The sequence below is a fragment of the Lynx canadensis genome, chromosome A3, assembly GCF_007474595.2.
Source record: "Lynx canadensis isolate LIC74 chromosome A3, mLynCan4.pri.v2, whole genome shotgun sequence".
Classification (NCBI taxonomy): Eukaryota; Metazoa; Chordata; class Mammalia; order Carnivora; family Felidae; genus Lynx; species Lynx canadensis.
In genome coordinates, this window is record NC_044305.1 from 22,256,674 (window position 1) to 22,270,206 (window position 13,533).

General features: G+C 46.9%; 1 protein-coding gene across 1 annotated transcript in view; it reads left to right on the forward strand.

Annotated features, from left to right (window-relative positions):
* The window catches only part of SOGA1 (suppressor of glucose, autophagy associated 1), a 72,090-nt gene that overhangs the window by 42,387 nt on the left and 16,170 nt on the right, over nucleotides 1-13,533 (forward strand). Inside the window, exons 7-11 of the mRNA XM_030309655.1 lie at nucleotides 2,812-2,937; nucleotides 3,904-4,134; nucleotides 9,855-9,959; nucleotides 10,903-11,070; nucleotides 12,581-12,832. Of these exons, the coding sequence (XP_030165515.1) occupies nucleotides 2,812-2,937; nucleotides 3,904-4,134; nucleotides 9,855-9,959; nucleotides 10,903-11,070; nucleotides 12,581-12,832 (882 nt within the window). The remainder of the gene's footprint in view (nucleotides 1-2,811; nucleotides 2,938-3,903; nucleotides 4,135-9,854; nucleotides 9,960-10,902; nucleotides 11,071-12,580; nucleotides 12,833-13,533) is intronic.

A 13,533-nucleotide genomic window follows, 5' to 3' on the forward strand; every position in this document is an offset into this window, starting at 1 on the left:
GGTGATCCCTCATAGGGCTGTTGAAAGGATTAAATACATGAAAAGCCTTAAATCTGGTCCCTATTAGGTGAAGAGGAGGAGGAGGAAGAAGATGATACATCTCAGGACCTCAGGGGACCCACCAGTATGGTGGCTTTGTGGCCTTGGGCATGTTCCCATTCTCTGCCTGTATCTTCCCCTTTGTAACATGCAAGGATTAGAGTGGGTGATGGCTGTAGAATTTCTAGGATTCCCTGGTCCTTGAGGAATTCCTGGTAGTTCTGAGCCCCTCTCAAGCCTACTGAGTCTCCCCCAGCGCTTCATAATGAACCTGAAGCAAGAAAAGTCTTCTGTGGATGGGATGGAGCCTCCTTGAGACTCCTGAGCCATGGAGAACCCTGTGGGTTCCCCAAACTAAGAACCCTTTTCTTGTGAACATTCTTGGGAAGGCAATTTTGTAGTCCCAGGAAGGCCAGTCTGCAACTGCCCAGGGGGAGAAGCTCCCTTGAAGCTGATGGATCAAACTCTCTAAGTGGTCTGAGCTTCCAAGCAGCCATGGCAAAAGGGGAAAAAACAAAATAAAACATGAGATACTCAGTTTTAATTTTCTGAGGAAAGGAGATAAGCCGACTCACCTGCATGCATTGGATTATTGTTTCATTCAACCACTTTTTACTGAGCAGTTACAATTTTCCAGGCACTGTGTTAGGCATTGAGTTCAAGGAGAACACTAGAGATTGCAGGTAGTATCCAGCCCTGCAAGGATCTTCAATATCAAATAGACGTACAAGGTATACCTTGAATCAGAGTGCCTTCCATTGCCAAATTTCCATGTTATTGGCTGGATAATAAATGTTTTTTATTTTACAGAGGGATATCTTGCCATGCCTGGAATGAGTGACAGATGACATTCCTTTTTTTTTTTTTCCTGCTTAACATGACAGCATAACACTTCCCTCTGTTATGAGAAATACTTAAAATTTTTTGGGGGGCGCCTGGGTAGCCCAGTCAGTTAAGTATCCAACTTTGGCTGAGGTCATGATCTCATGGTTTGTGGGTTTGAGCTCCATGTTGGGCTCAGTGCTGACAGCTTGGAGCCTGGAGTCTGCTTCAGATTCTGTGTCTCCCTTTTTTTTTTTTTATTATTAAAAAAAAATTTTTTTTTCATGTTTATTTATTTTTGAGACAGATAGAGACAGAGCATGAACGGGGGAGGGTCAGAGAGAGGGAGACACAGAATCTGAAACAGGCTCCAGGCTTTGAGCGGTCAGCACAGAGCCCGACGCGGGGCTCGAACTCACGGACCGCGAGATCGTGACCTGAGCCGAAGTCGGCCACTTAACCGACTGAGCCACCCAGGCGCCCCTTTTATTTATTATTTTGAGAAGAGAGAGACAGAGAATGAGTGGGGGAGGGGCAGAGAGAGAGGGAGACACAGAATCCGAAGCAAGCTTCAGGCTCTGAGCTATCTGAGCTGTCAGCATAGAGCCCGATGTGGAGCTCGAACCCACAAGCCACGAGATCATGACCTGAGCTGAAGTCAGATGTTCAACCGACTGAGCCACCCAGGTGCCCCCTGTGTCTCCCTTTCTGTGCTCCTCCCCCACTAGCATTCTGTCTCTCTCTCAAAAATAAACATTAAAAAAATTAAAAAATATTTTAAATTGACGTATAACATACATACAGAAAAGCATATGTATTGTTTTGTTCTTCGTTTTTTTGTTGTTATTTTTTGAAAAGCACATGTATTGTAAGTGGACGGCTCAAATAACTTTCACAGACTGAACACTTCTATGTCATCAGCGAGCAGATTAATAAGTAGAGCATGACCTGTCCCTGAAGCCTCCTTTCTGGTCCCCATCTAGTTCCCATCCTGACTTCTAACAGAATAGATTAGTTTTGCCTGTTTAGCTACAAATACTTACAAACAGGGGCACCTGGGTGGCTCAGTCGGTTGAGCGTCCGACTTCGGCTCGGGTCATGATCTCTTGGTTGACGAGTTCGAGCCCCGTGTCAGGCTCTGTGCTGACAGCTCAGAGCCTGGAGCCTGTTTCAGATTCTGTGTCTCCCTCTCTCTCTGCCCCTCCCCTGCTCATGCTCTGTCTCTCTCTGTCTCAAAAATAAAGATAAACATTAAAAAAAATTTTTTTTAAACAAATACTTATAAACAGAATTTCCCCTCAAAATGTAGAGTTTTACTGTCTTTTTCCTAAGATTTTATTACATAGTCATTACAAGCAATGAATAACTATAGCAAAATCCCTAAGCAGCATTGCATAAAGATTTAAAAGAAGTCAGGATCCCAAGATTGTCACTTGGTTAACTGCTGTTCACATTGAGTATGTGTGTCCGTGTCCTTCCTGTTTTTCTGTGGAGGTATATATCTATCTTTTTGACTTTTTATTGAAGTATAACATACTAATGTACCTACAATAAAGGACAGTATCCTTACGTGTACAGTTGATTAGATTTTTACACGTGTGTAGACCTATTAACCGCACATATTAATCCCCTTATCCGAGTTGTTTCTAAATTTTTGCAATTATAAACAATGAGACAGCGAACATTTTTGTGAATCAGGCTTAGCTTTCTCAGTATATTTTCCTCAAATGCATTTTGAAGAGAGAAATTATCAAGGTGAAATTATAATAGTAGCTAGAATGATGTGCACTCTTTTGTTTGATCTTTATGACAGTCTCCTGCAGTAGGGACAGCCATTGTGCCTGATTCGTGCTCAATGGTCAGCTCAGGTCCCGCTTAACTCTTGTTCTCTGACCGCAGCTTCTGTCCCCCTCCTACTGTCTCCCTCTGTGTCCCTCACCCCTACCCCAGATCAAGGAGCTGCAGCTGGTGTTGGCTGAGGCCCATGACAGCCTCCGGGGCCTGCAAGAGCAGCTCTCCCAGGAGCGGCAGCTACGGAAGGAGGAGGCCGACAACTTCAACCAGAAAATGGTCCAGGTGGGTGGCGTCCAGTGCCCCCGGCCCCCTGCACCAACTCCTCCTTCTCTTCTCTGAACTGAAGGCAGAAACCTTAGGGCTCCACGGGTCTTCAGAAGACAAGGGTATCGGGGAAACCTGAGTCCAGCCCTCGCTGTACTTGATTGAGCTGTATTGGGCTGGAATCCTGGGCTTGTCCTTGGTGGCCTGTGTGACCTCAGGCCAATCCTGTCTCCTCTCTGGGCCTCAGTTTCCCAACTATGAAATACTGCCCCCAGCAGAGCCAAAAACCTGTGGCAGAAAGGTCGTAGGTCTGGCTGGTAATTAAGGCAGATAGTCTTGCTAATAGAAAGCTAATAGAAAGCTTAATAGAAATGTATAAGCCCTTACTGTATGTCAGGTCCATGCAATGCTCTTTTCACACATTATGTCCTTTAATCCTTAGGCTTTCCCCTATGAGGTGTCCCAATTTTACAGATGAGGAGACTGATCAGACTGAATGCTGCAGTGCGTTCCCAGGGCGAGATTCTAATCCAGGTCTCTGCCCGCTCTCAGTCATGACCTTGCATTCCTTCCTGGGGAGTTGCATATTCTCACTCCGGCATGCCCTTTGGGTTCCACATGGGTCACCTCTTCCTGCCATCAAGGTTCACCTGCCCGGGTTCCTCATTAAATGTGAAGAGTTCCCATGAAACTTTGGCAGCCAATATGTGCTCATTATGTGATGTCATGGCTTTTATAGTGAGACAGAGTTGGGTTCAAATCTCGCTTCTCACTGATCTGTAACTGTGATTGCTGCTGCTTTTGAGTTTCTCTTCTCTGGGGTTTATCTTAACAGAATGAGCTGATAGTGGTGGAGCCCCTACCAGGGATCACCAACAGGCACCTCCCCAAGTTTGCTCTCTGTCTTTATCTGAGGCCTGGAATGGGATGGGGCAGAGCTGGGAAGACAGCCGTGGGGTGCTCATGCTCTCGCCCCCCTCCCAGCTGAAGGAGGACCAGCAGAGGGCACTCCTGAGGCGGGAGTTCGAGCTGCAGAGTCTGAGCCTCCAGCGGAGGCTGGAGCAGAAATTCTGGAGCCAGGAGAAGAACATGCTGGTGCAGGAGTCCCAACAATTCAAGCACAACTTTCTGCTGCTCTTCATGAAGCTCAGGTGGTTCCTCAAGCGTTGGCGGCAGGGCAAGATTTTACCCAGTGAGGGGGATGACTTCCTTGAGGTATGTATGGTTCCCCTGGGACTGGGACTAGAGCAGGGGTAGGATGGGGAAGATAGGTCTAGAGGGACACCCAGCTGGCAATGACACAGCCCTGAGGCTCATCTACAAGCCATCAGCTTTCAGGCTTCCATGCCTGCATTCATTCCCTCATTCAGCATCTGCTTGTTGAGAACCAGCCCTATACTGGGTCCTGTGGCAGGTGCTGGGGATATTGTGGTGAAGACAGACTTGCTCCTGCCTCACCAGGAGAAAGTCTCTTTGGGAGCTGGTAGATCTCTAACACCTCTTTAATATTTGTCCATTTCCCTTTTTAAGAAACCTCAGGGTCTTTATTTATTTCTTTTAATGTTTGTTTATTTTGAGAGAGGAGAGAGAGAAAGAGAGAGAGAGAACACGAGCAGAGGAGGGGCCGAGAGAGAGGAGAGAGAGAGAGAGAGAATCCCAAGCAGGCTCCACACTGTTAGCACAGAGCCCAACACGGGGCTCGATCCCACACTGTGAGATCATGACCTGAGCCAAAATCAAGAGTCGGATGCTCAACTGACTGAGCCACCCAGGCACCCCAACAAACCTCACAGTCTTTAGCAGGCAACAAGATCTAGGTAAATTTAATAATCTAGTTTCGCTACTATTATATTATATGCAAATATAGTATCTACTGCACATATTGTATATATTGCACACATCTTAAGTGTATAGCTGATGAAGTTTTGTTGTATACATCTGTATAGCCCCTACCCAGATCACACAGAGCACATTTCCAGTGCCCCAAAAGACTCCCTCCTGTTCCAGAACTCTTTTCATTTGGCACAACTGAAATCCTATACATATTAGACAAGAATTCCCTATAACCTTCTCCCCTGGTCCCTGGCAGCCACTATTCTACTTTCTGTCCCTGTGATTTTGTCCACTAAGTATCTCAAGAGGAAGCATGCAGTTTTTGTCTTTTTATGGCTGGCTTAGTTCACTGAGTATAACATCCTCAAGGTTCATCCGCATTGTAGCATATTGCAGAATGTCCTTTCTTCTTAAGGCTGAATAATATTCCATTGTATATATGTATAAACCACATTTTGTTTAACTTTATTAAGGTATAATTGACACATAGAAGTTGTATATATATAAGGTGTACAACTTAATGTTTTGATATATGTATACATCATAACATGATCACCTCAGTCAAGCTAACTAACATGCCCATATCACTTCACATAGTTATACTTTCTTTCCTTTCTTCTTTCTTTTTTTTTTTTTTTTATGGTGAGAACACTTAAATGCTCTCTTAGTACAATACAGTACCGTTATATAATACGGTATCGTTAACTGTAGTCATCATGCTGTACATAGATCTCCAGAACTTACTCATCCTGCATAACTGAAACTTTGTACCTTTTTTTAAAATGTTTATTTATTTATTTATTTTTTTTTTTTAATTTTTTTTTTTCAACGTTTATTTATTTTTGGGACAGAGAGAGACAGAGCATGAACGGGGGAGGGGCAGAGAGAGAGGGAGACACAGAATCAGAAACAGGCTCCAGGCTCTGAGCCCTCAGCCCAGAGCCTGACGCGGGGCTCGAACTCACGGACGGCGAGATCGTGACCTGGCTGAAGTCGGACGCTTAACCGACTGCGCCACCCAGGCGCCCCAAAAATGTTTATTTATTTTTGAGAGAGACAGAGAGATAGAGTATGAGCAGGAGAGGGGCAGAGACAGAGGGAGAGACAGAATCTGAAGCAGGCTCCAGGCTCTGAGCTGTCAGCCCTGAGCTCGATGCAGGGCTGAAACCCACGAACCATGAGATCATGACCTGAGCTGAAGTGGGACGCTTAATCAGCTGAGCCACCTAGGCACCCCTGAAACTTTGTACCTTTTGACCAACATCTCCCCATCCACCCACTTCCCTTCCCTTGGCAACTACTATTCTGCTTGCTGCTTGTATGAGTTTGGCTTTTCTTCCATTCCACATTTAAGTGAGATCTTGCAGTATTTATCTTTCTGTATCTGACTTGTTTCACTTAGCATTATGTCCACTAGATCCATCCATGTTGTCAAAAATGGCAAAATTTTCCTCTCTTTTATGGCTGAATAATATTCTATTGTGTGTACACACACACACACACACACACACACACACACACACGTTTTCTTTATCCATTCATTTGTGAACACTTATGTTTTTTCTGTATCTTGGCTATTGTGAATAATGCTGCAATGAACCTGAGAGTATAGATTTCTCTTTGAGATCCAGATTTCATTTCCTTTGGATATGTACCCAGAAATGGGATTGTTGGTTCATATGGTAGTTCTCTTTATAATATTTTTAGGAACCACCATGTTGGCTTTTTTTTTTTTTAATGTTTATTTTTGAGAGAGAGAGAGAGAGAGAGAGCGCCTAAGCGCAAATGGGGGTGGGGGCAGAGAGCGAGGGAGACACAGAATCAGAAGCAGGCTCCGGACTCTGAGCTGTCAGCACAGAGCCTGGTATGGGGCTCAAACTCAGAACTGCGAGATCGTGACCTGAGCTGAGGCCAGACACTTAACCAACTGAGCCACCCAGGCATGTCCATATTGACTTATTTTTAACCACCATATTGATTTTATCTGAAGCCCAGTTTTGGCTGCTGAGTTAGATGCTCCCCCACACCCTACAAAATGAATTGGAGGCCACATAGCCTATATTTTAAGTCAATTTGTCTCAGGCAAATCCTCCATATTTGGTAAAAATCTTTCTAGTCATTTCCATGTGCTAGACTAACAAAGAGAAACAGAAACTTACTTTAGAAAAAAAATAATAATGTGGGGCGCCTGGGTGGCTCATCGGTTAAGTGTCCGATTCTTGGTTTTGGCTCAGGTCATGATCTCACAGTGCATGAGATTGAGCCCCCGCATCAGGCTCTGTATTGATAGCGTAGAGCCTGCTTGGGATTCTCTCTCTCTGCCGCTCCCCCCTGTTTGCATGCACATGTTCTCTCTCTCAAAATAAATAAATAAGCATTAAAAAATAAAAAGAGGAATAAAATTTAAAAAAGGTAAGCATAGAAAATGAAATAATTTATGTACCTGTGATTAAGAGAAATACATACATTTACTGAAATAGACATAATTAATAAGATATAAACATAACTAGGGGAGCCTGGGTGGCTCTGTCAGTTAAGCGTCCAACTTCGGCTCAGGTCATGATCTCGCGGCTCGTGAGTTCGAGCCCCACATCTGACTCTGTGCTGATAGCACAGAGCCTGGAGCCCACTTCGAGTTCTGTGTCTCCCTCTCTCTCTGCCCCTCCCCCACTCACTCTGTCTCTCTTTCTCTCTCTCTCTCTCTCTCAAAAATAAATAAACATTAAAAAAATTTTTAAAGGTACAAATATAACTACATACATTGTAAAAATAGATATATACACACGTATAAATATTATATGAAGTGCATGTGTAGAAATATGTATAAACATATGCATATAACTATATAAATAATAAACTTGATATACATTCATACCCTCAAAGAATATATATGTCCATTCTGTATAATGCAGAATTATACATGTGAATGATAAAAACCCACAGGTATTGAGTATGGTGTTCTGGGTACTGTGTTAAGTACTTTAGGTGGATTATTGCATTTCATCTTTACAAATATGCTATGATACAGAGATAATTATCATTAGATAAAGATCACTGATTCTTTGCCTCAATTCTGAACTCCAGAAGCTCTGAGAGCTATGTTTTATTGTATCGAACTCAGTGGGAAAAGATAGGCCTGACATTCATTTGGCAGCAAAACCTTTATTTATCCAATTTCATGGTAATATTCATATGTTTATAGAGGAAACATCAGTGTGCTTGAGCATAGAGTGTTACACCAGACCCCGCTGGGGCAGTTCACTTGTATAATATACAGTGTAGGTACCACATTCTCTTTCTAAATCCCCTTTCATTCTGAATTCCAAGCACACCCAGCCCCAAGGATTTTAGAGAAAGAATCATGCACCTGTGTATACAGACAACCGAAGTCTGTATGTTTAGATACTCGTGACCAGCGACAGAATAAGGTGTTTGTTCAGGCAGGCCCTGCTCCCCCTCACATACTTGCAAGCCTCAGTGCCTGTCCTGACACTAGAAACCCTTCTTCATTTGGTTTCTAGGACATCACACTCTCTTGGGTTTCCTTCCACCTCACTCACTGGTTGTTCCTTCTCCATCTCCTTGCCTGGACCCTTCTTTTCTCCCTGACCTCTCTTAATGTCAGAGTCTCCAAGGCTCAGCCCTTGGGTCCCATCTCTCCCTTACCTACACTTACTCCCTTGGGGAGCTTACCCAGGCACATGGCTTAAATGGCCTTTCTTGCACATTGTGAATCTATGCAGAATGTATTTATTTAGAGTTTGACCCAGCCACTCTACCCTCCCTCCCATCCCTCCCAGCTGAGCCACCGTCACTTCTTGCCTGGATTGTCACTGCAGCCTCCTACCTGGTTTCCCTGCTTCTGCCCTTGCAGTCTTCCACCAAGTATCTTGCATTTAGAAGGATACGAGCTGAGCATCTTGTATTCAGGTGGCATATATTCCATGTGGATGGCATCTCCTGCAGTTTTGTGATATGGGGTTCTGTTGCTGCAGTGATCTCATGAAACGGAAAGTCAGGTTGGCATCACTGCTCAGCTCACAGTCCTCCCCTGGCTCCCATTTTACCCAGAGCAGAAGCCAAAGTCCCTACAAGTCCCTGGCCTGGTCAGCCAGCCTTGTTCCCTGTACCTCTCTCACTTCCTCCCTGCCTCTCTTGCTTCCCTCAAACAAACGTGTTCCCACCTCAGGGCCTTTACGTTTGCTGTGCCCTTTCCCTAGAATTCCTAACCTGCAGGTGTTCACGTGGCTTATTCTTTTACCTCCTTCGGGGCGTTGCCCAAATATCCACATCTCTCTAAGGCCCTCCTTGACCACCCACACGCACCACATCCCAAATCCTTTGCTTGTTCTCTTTCTCCATGGCATATCTCCATGTGACATTCCAAACATTTAATGACATTCATACATTTCACTTATTTGTTTGATTTCCTGCTACTGGAAATGAAAGGGCTTTTGTCTGTCTTGCTCACTGATATATTCCCAGCTCTGAACAAAGGGCCTGGCGCATGATAGGTATTCAATAAATATTTGTCGAATCAGTGAGTGGATACATGAATGAATGATGGGTGAGCACCCCAGTCAGAAGCTGGCTTCCTTCTGCGTCATTCCCATCCTGAACCTAGTACCCTGGTCTCCTTGGCTGGCTCTGGACTTCTGCCCCAAATCCATCCACAGCAAACCAGGATGGCTCCCTCTGTCCACCCAAACCTTTGTTTGCAATTATCTATAATTATGGGGGTGCCCGTGGTCCTTTTATTGCACCCACAGGGCCTACCTTGACCCAGCCTGACAACATGGTTAATTCTGAGTAGCTCTCAGGGATGCCTCACGGCCCCTGAGCCAGAAGAGGTGGTAAAGAAGGCCACAACGGCCTGCGTTTCCAGCTGTGTGCTCTTAGGCCTAGGTGGTGAGCAATAGCCAAAGTTAAAATTTGGGAAATCGGTGTTGAACTAGAGTAGTTCATCCTGAACCATACACCCCCCCTTCTTTCTTCCTACCTGACTGTGTAAGACCCTTTCTATCGGGGCCACTAGCCTGAATCCCTTCCCCCGACGGTGAGACTCCCAAGCATGATACCCTTCTACCCTCCGTTGAATGTAGGTAAATAGCATGAAGGAGCTGTACCTGCTAATGGAGGAAGAAGAATTAAATGCCCAGCATTCAGATAACAAGACCTGTACAGGGGACAGCTGGACCCAAAACACGGTGCGTTCCCAGCCTGTTCCCAGTCCTGTCCTGCCCATGGTTTGTCTATTTAGCGATCACTTCCTGCCACCTTCTCTGACCTGTCTTGCATGGGGTACTAAAGCTTCAGAGGATTATTGCCTGTTTACTGCCCCAGATGCTTAGTGCTATGGGGTTCATGAGTCATCCAGGGTAGTGACAGATGATGGACTGTGTGGTCACATGTCAGAGAGCAGTTAATTCTGTGTGGATCACAGAGAAGGGGTAATAGGTGGTGGGTTTTGAAGGATGAATGGGAGCTAGCATAATAGAGAAGGGAAAAGGCCCTTTTGGACTGAGAGAATTGTATGCGCAAAGGTGTGGCAGGGTATTCTGGGATTGGCTGAGGCTCAGGATGTACATAGTGAAGGTAAGGACATCAAGTTGGGGGGTCATATGAAGAGAGGCCTTGTGGTCTGGAGTCAGGAACCGTCAAATCAAGCCATGGGGCAGAGAGAGCAATGGGGTCAGGCTCCCAGGTTCATACACAGTGAGCGTGGGTAGGTGGGAAACAGGTCATTGGCCAAGGAGAGAAGATTGGGACTGAATCAGGCAGTCAGGAGGCTGCGTAGTTCGTATTTCCCATCTGGCCCATGATGGGTTAGACAAGCAGATCTTGGGCAAGGAGAAAGACTCAGGGCCTAGACTCTACGGAAGCTCAAAGAAGCCAAGGCCCACCTCACATTTAGGCTGAACAATAATTGCTATAGCCTCGGGGGTTTTTGTTTATGTGAGGCTGGGGAACATGTCAGGCCATGGCTGGGCTTGTCATGCCCATTTTATGGGTGAGATGACCTAGGGAGGTCATGCGGTTTGCTCGAGACCAGGTAGAGTCCTGGGCTGGACTCTGAGTGAGTGCTCCCAGCCCAGGCTCCCCTTCCCATGCCTTCGAAGCTCCTGACCCAGGCCTTGCCCCCATCTGCAGCCCAATGAGTATATCAAGACACTGGCTGACATGAAGGTGACGCTGAAGGAGCTGTGCTGGCTACTTCGGGATGAACGCCGTGGTCTGACTGAACTTCAGCAACAGTTTGCCAAGGCCAAGGCCACCTGGGAGACAGAGCGGGCAGAGTTGAAGAGCCATACTGCCCAGGTGAGTCCCCCACCTGTCAGAGACATTTCCCCCTTTGTTCCTCCCTCATCTAAACCCTCACAGCTGTCAGATCTAGGAGCATAGGAACCCCTTCACTTCCTCTCGTGGCCCAGGGATGGCAAGATCATGGCTGGAATCATACAGCAAGGGTACCAGAAACACTGGAGCCTGGGATCATTGGGCCAGGGAAGGAATGTGAAGGACTGACACATGGGCTTGGGACATCATAGGCACCTCTGTTGCACCATGGGTTTACAAGTGAGGCCAGATGCTTAAATGCCTGTCTGCACCTGGTGACGGCCTTCACACATGGCTGGGCTTCTCCCTGATGTATTCGTTCACTCCCACCTCTCATAAGAATCCCCTTAATCCTTTGCTACCTGGCTTTGTTTTGCTTCCTCCTCACAAACTGGGGGACTCCCCTCCCCACAGCCCAGGGAGATCAAAGGAGCCTTAACCAGGAGCCCTGGAGCTGTGGTCTCTGTTGTGTGCCCGGAGGCAAGTTGTTGCCCTCCTGCGGTCTGAAAAGTGAGAGGGTGGGTTTCCTCCCACTCAGAGAGATTGTCGTGACCACCACCACCACCACCCCCACCTGTCATGACTCTTCAGTTCCCAGCTTCCCCAAGCCTGTCCCTGCTGCAGGCTGCCTTCCTGGGCATCGTGGGCCCCTTGGGGGTGTGCACACTGATGATCTCTGCTGGACAAGTAATGAAACAAACACAGAGGGGTTAAATTTCTTTCCCAAGGTCATCCAGCTAATATGCAGCAGACCTGACCTTTCTCCCAATTCTCTGTTCCTCCTGCCTTCTCATTACCATGACCCCAACCTTCTTCCCAGGGTTCACACACTTCTGGCTTCCCAGTGCCACCCTTCTTTCCTCCTAACCCTCCCTGCAGAGCTCACAGCTCCTGCCCTGTCTGCACATTTCACTGTTCCTGCTGACCCCCCACAACCCAGCCATTCCAAGTGCCCCTGCACACTGGGAAGTGGACCGGCCCCTATGGGGGTTAACATATGAGACCACAGCCTGGGGGACTTGGGGAACACTGATGCTTGAGGCTGCACATTTACCTCCTGCCACCCTGAGTCTTGGTGCCACGAAAGCCATCACTCTGGGCTGATTGCTGCACACATTCATTTTGTGATCCTGGGTGTGTGTCCCGCACTCACCATAAACCCAGACCAGTTGTGAGAGTTGATGAAATATGAGAAGCAATAACCAGGAACCTCTGCTGTTTTGTAGCTATGTGACCTGGGCCAGATAACCTCTTCGAACCTCTTTCTCCTCTCTATAATATCAAAAAAGGTAGTTGTCTTGTTGAGATTTCATGAGGATACTGAGACAGTGCTTGGGAAGCACAGAGCTTGGCATGGAAAGAGCTCCCTGCAAGCCTTGATTGTGAGGAGGGCTTAGTTCTGAGTAGGTGGTCAGCAGGTGAGGGGTCTTCAGGGCAGAGAGGCAGGGTCTCCTGGTGCCAGACACCCAGTTTGCTCTTCCTTCTGCTGCAGATGGAGCTGAAGGCTGGCAAGGGGGCTGGGGAGCGGGCAGGGCCCGACTGGAAGGCAGCCCTACAGAGGGAGCGCGAGGAGCAGCAGCACCTGCTGGCGGAGTCCTACAGCGCTGTCATGGAGCTGACGAGGCAGCTGCAGATCAGCGAGCGCAACTGGAGCCAGGAGAAGCTGCAGCTGGTGGAGCGGCTTCAGGGTGAGAAGCAGCAGGTGGAGCAGCAGGTAAAGGAGCTGCAGAACCGCCTGAGCCAGGTGAGGCCCGTCCCAGCCCGAGCTGGCTCCAGCCACCGCGGGGACTCACTGTGGGAAAAGTCCGGGGCTAGGATCTCCTTCAGTTATAGCTGGATCCAGGTGCTCAGAGAATGCAGAGGGCGCTAGGTCTATCCGTCTGACAGTCTCTCAGGCTTGCTTTCCTCTGTGCTTTATTCCTAAGCAAGCTGTCACCAAATATGGTTACTGTTAGTTGTGTACTCATCTCTTTACAGCTTACCACTGGCAATAGAGAGTTTTCCTCTTCCATAAGGCTGATTGGCCAGTTGTAAGTCATGTGCCTACCCCTAGAGCCCTCCGAATTTGAGAAAGTTAGAGTCCTCTGACCAAAAGAGGGGGATGGGAAAAACCATCATTGGCCATTGCGCCCCAGTACGGTGCACATCATGCACCCAGCTGCCACCTACCAGGCTGCTATGCGCCATTCTTTATTTTGAGTTTTTCCTTTGTTTTACTTTTTATTTTAATTACATAAATCAGGACATCATCTTTGTATAAGACCCAAATATTGCAAAATCATACGCCAACCCACTTCTTCCCTTTCTTGCTACTTAAATTTATGTTCACAGAGATCTTTTTTAAAAAAATCTTTATTTATTTTAAATGTCTTTTTTTTGGGGGCGCCTGGGTGGCGCAGTCGGTTAAGCGTCCGACTTCAGCCAGGTCACGATCTCGCGGTCCGT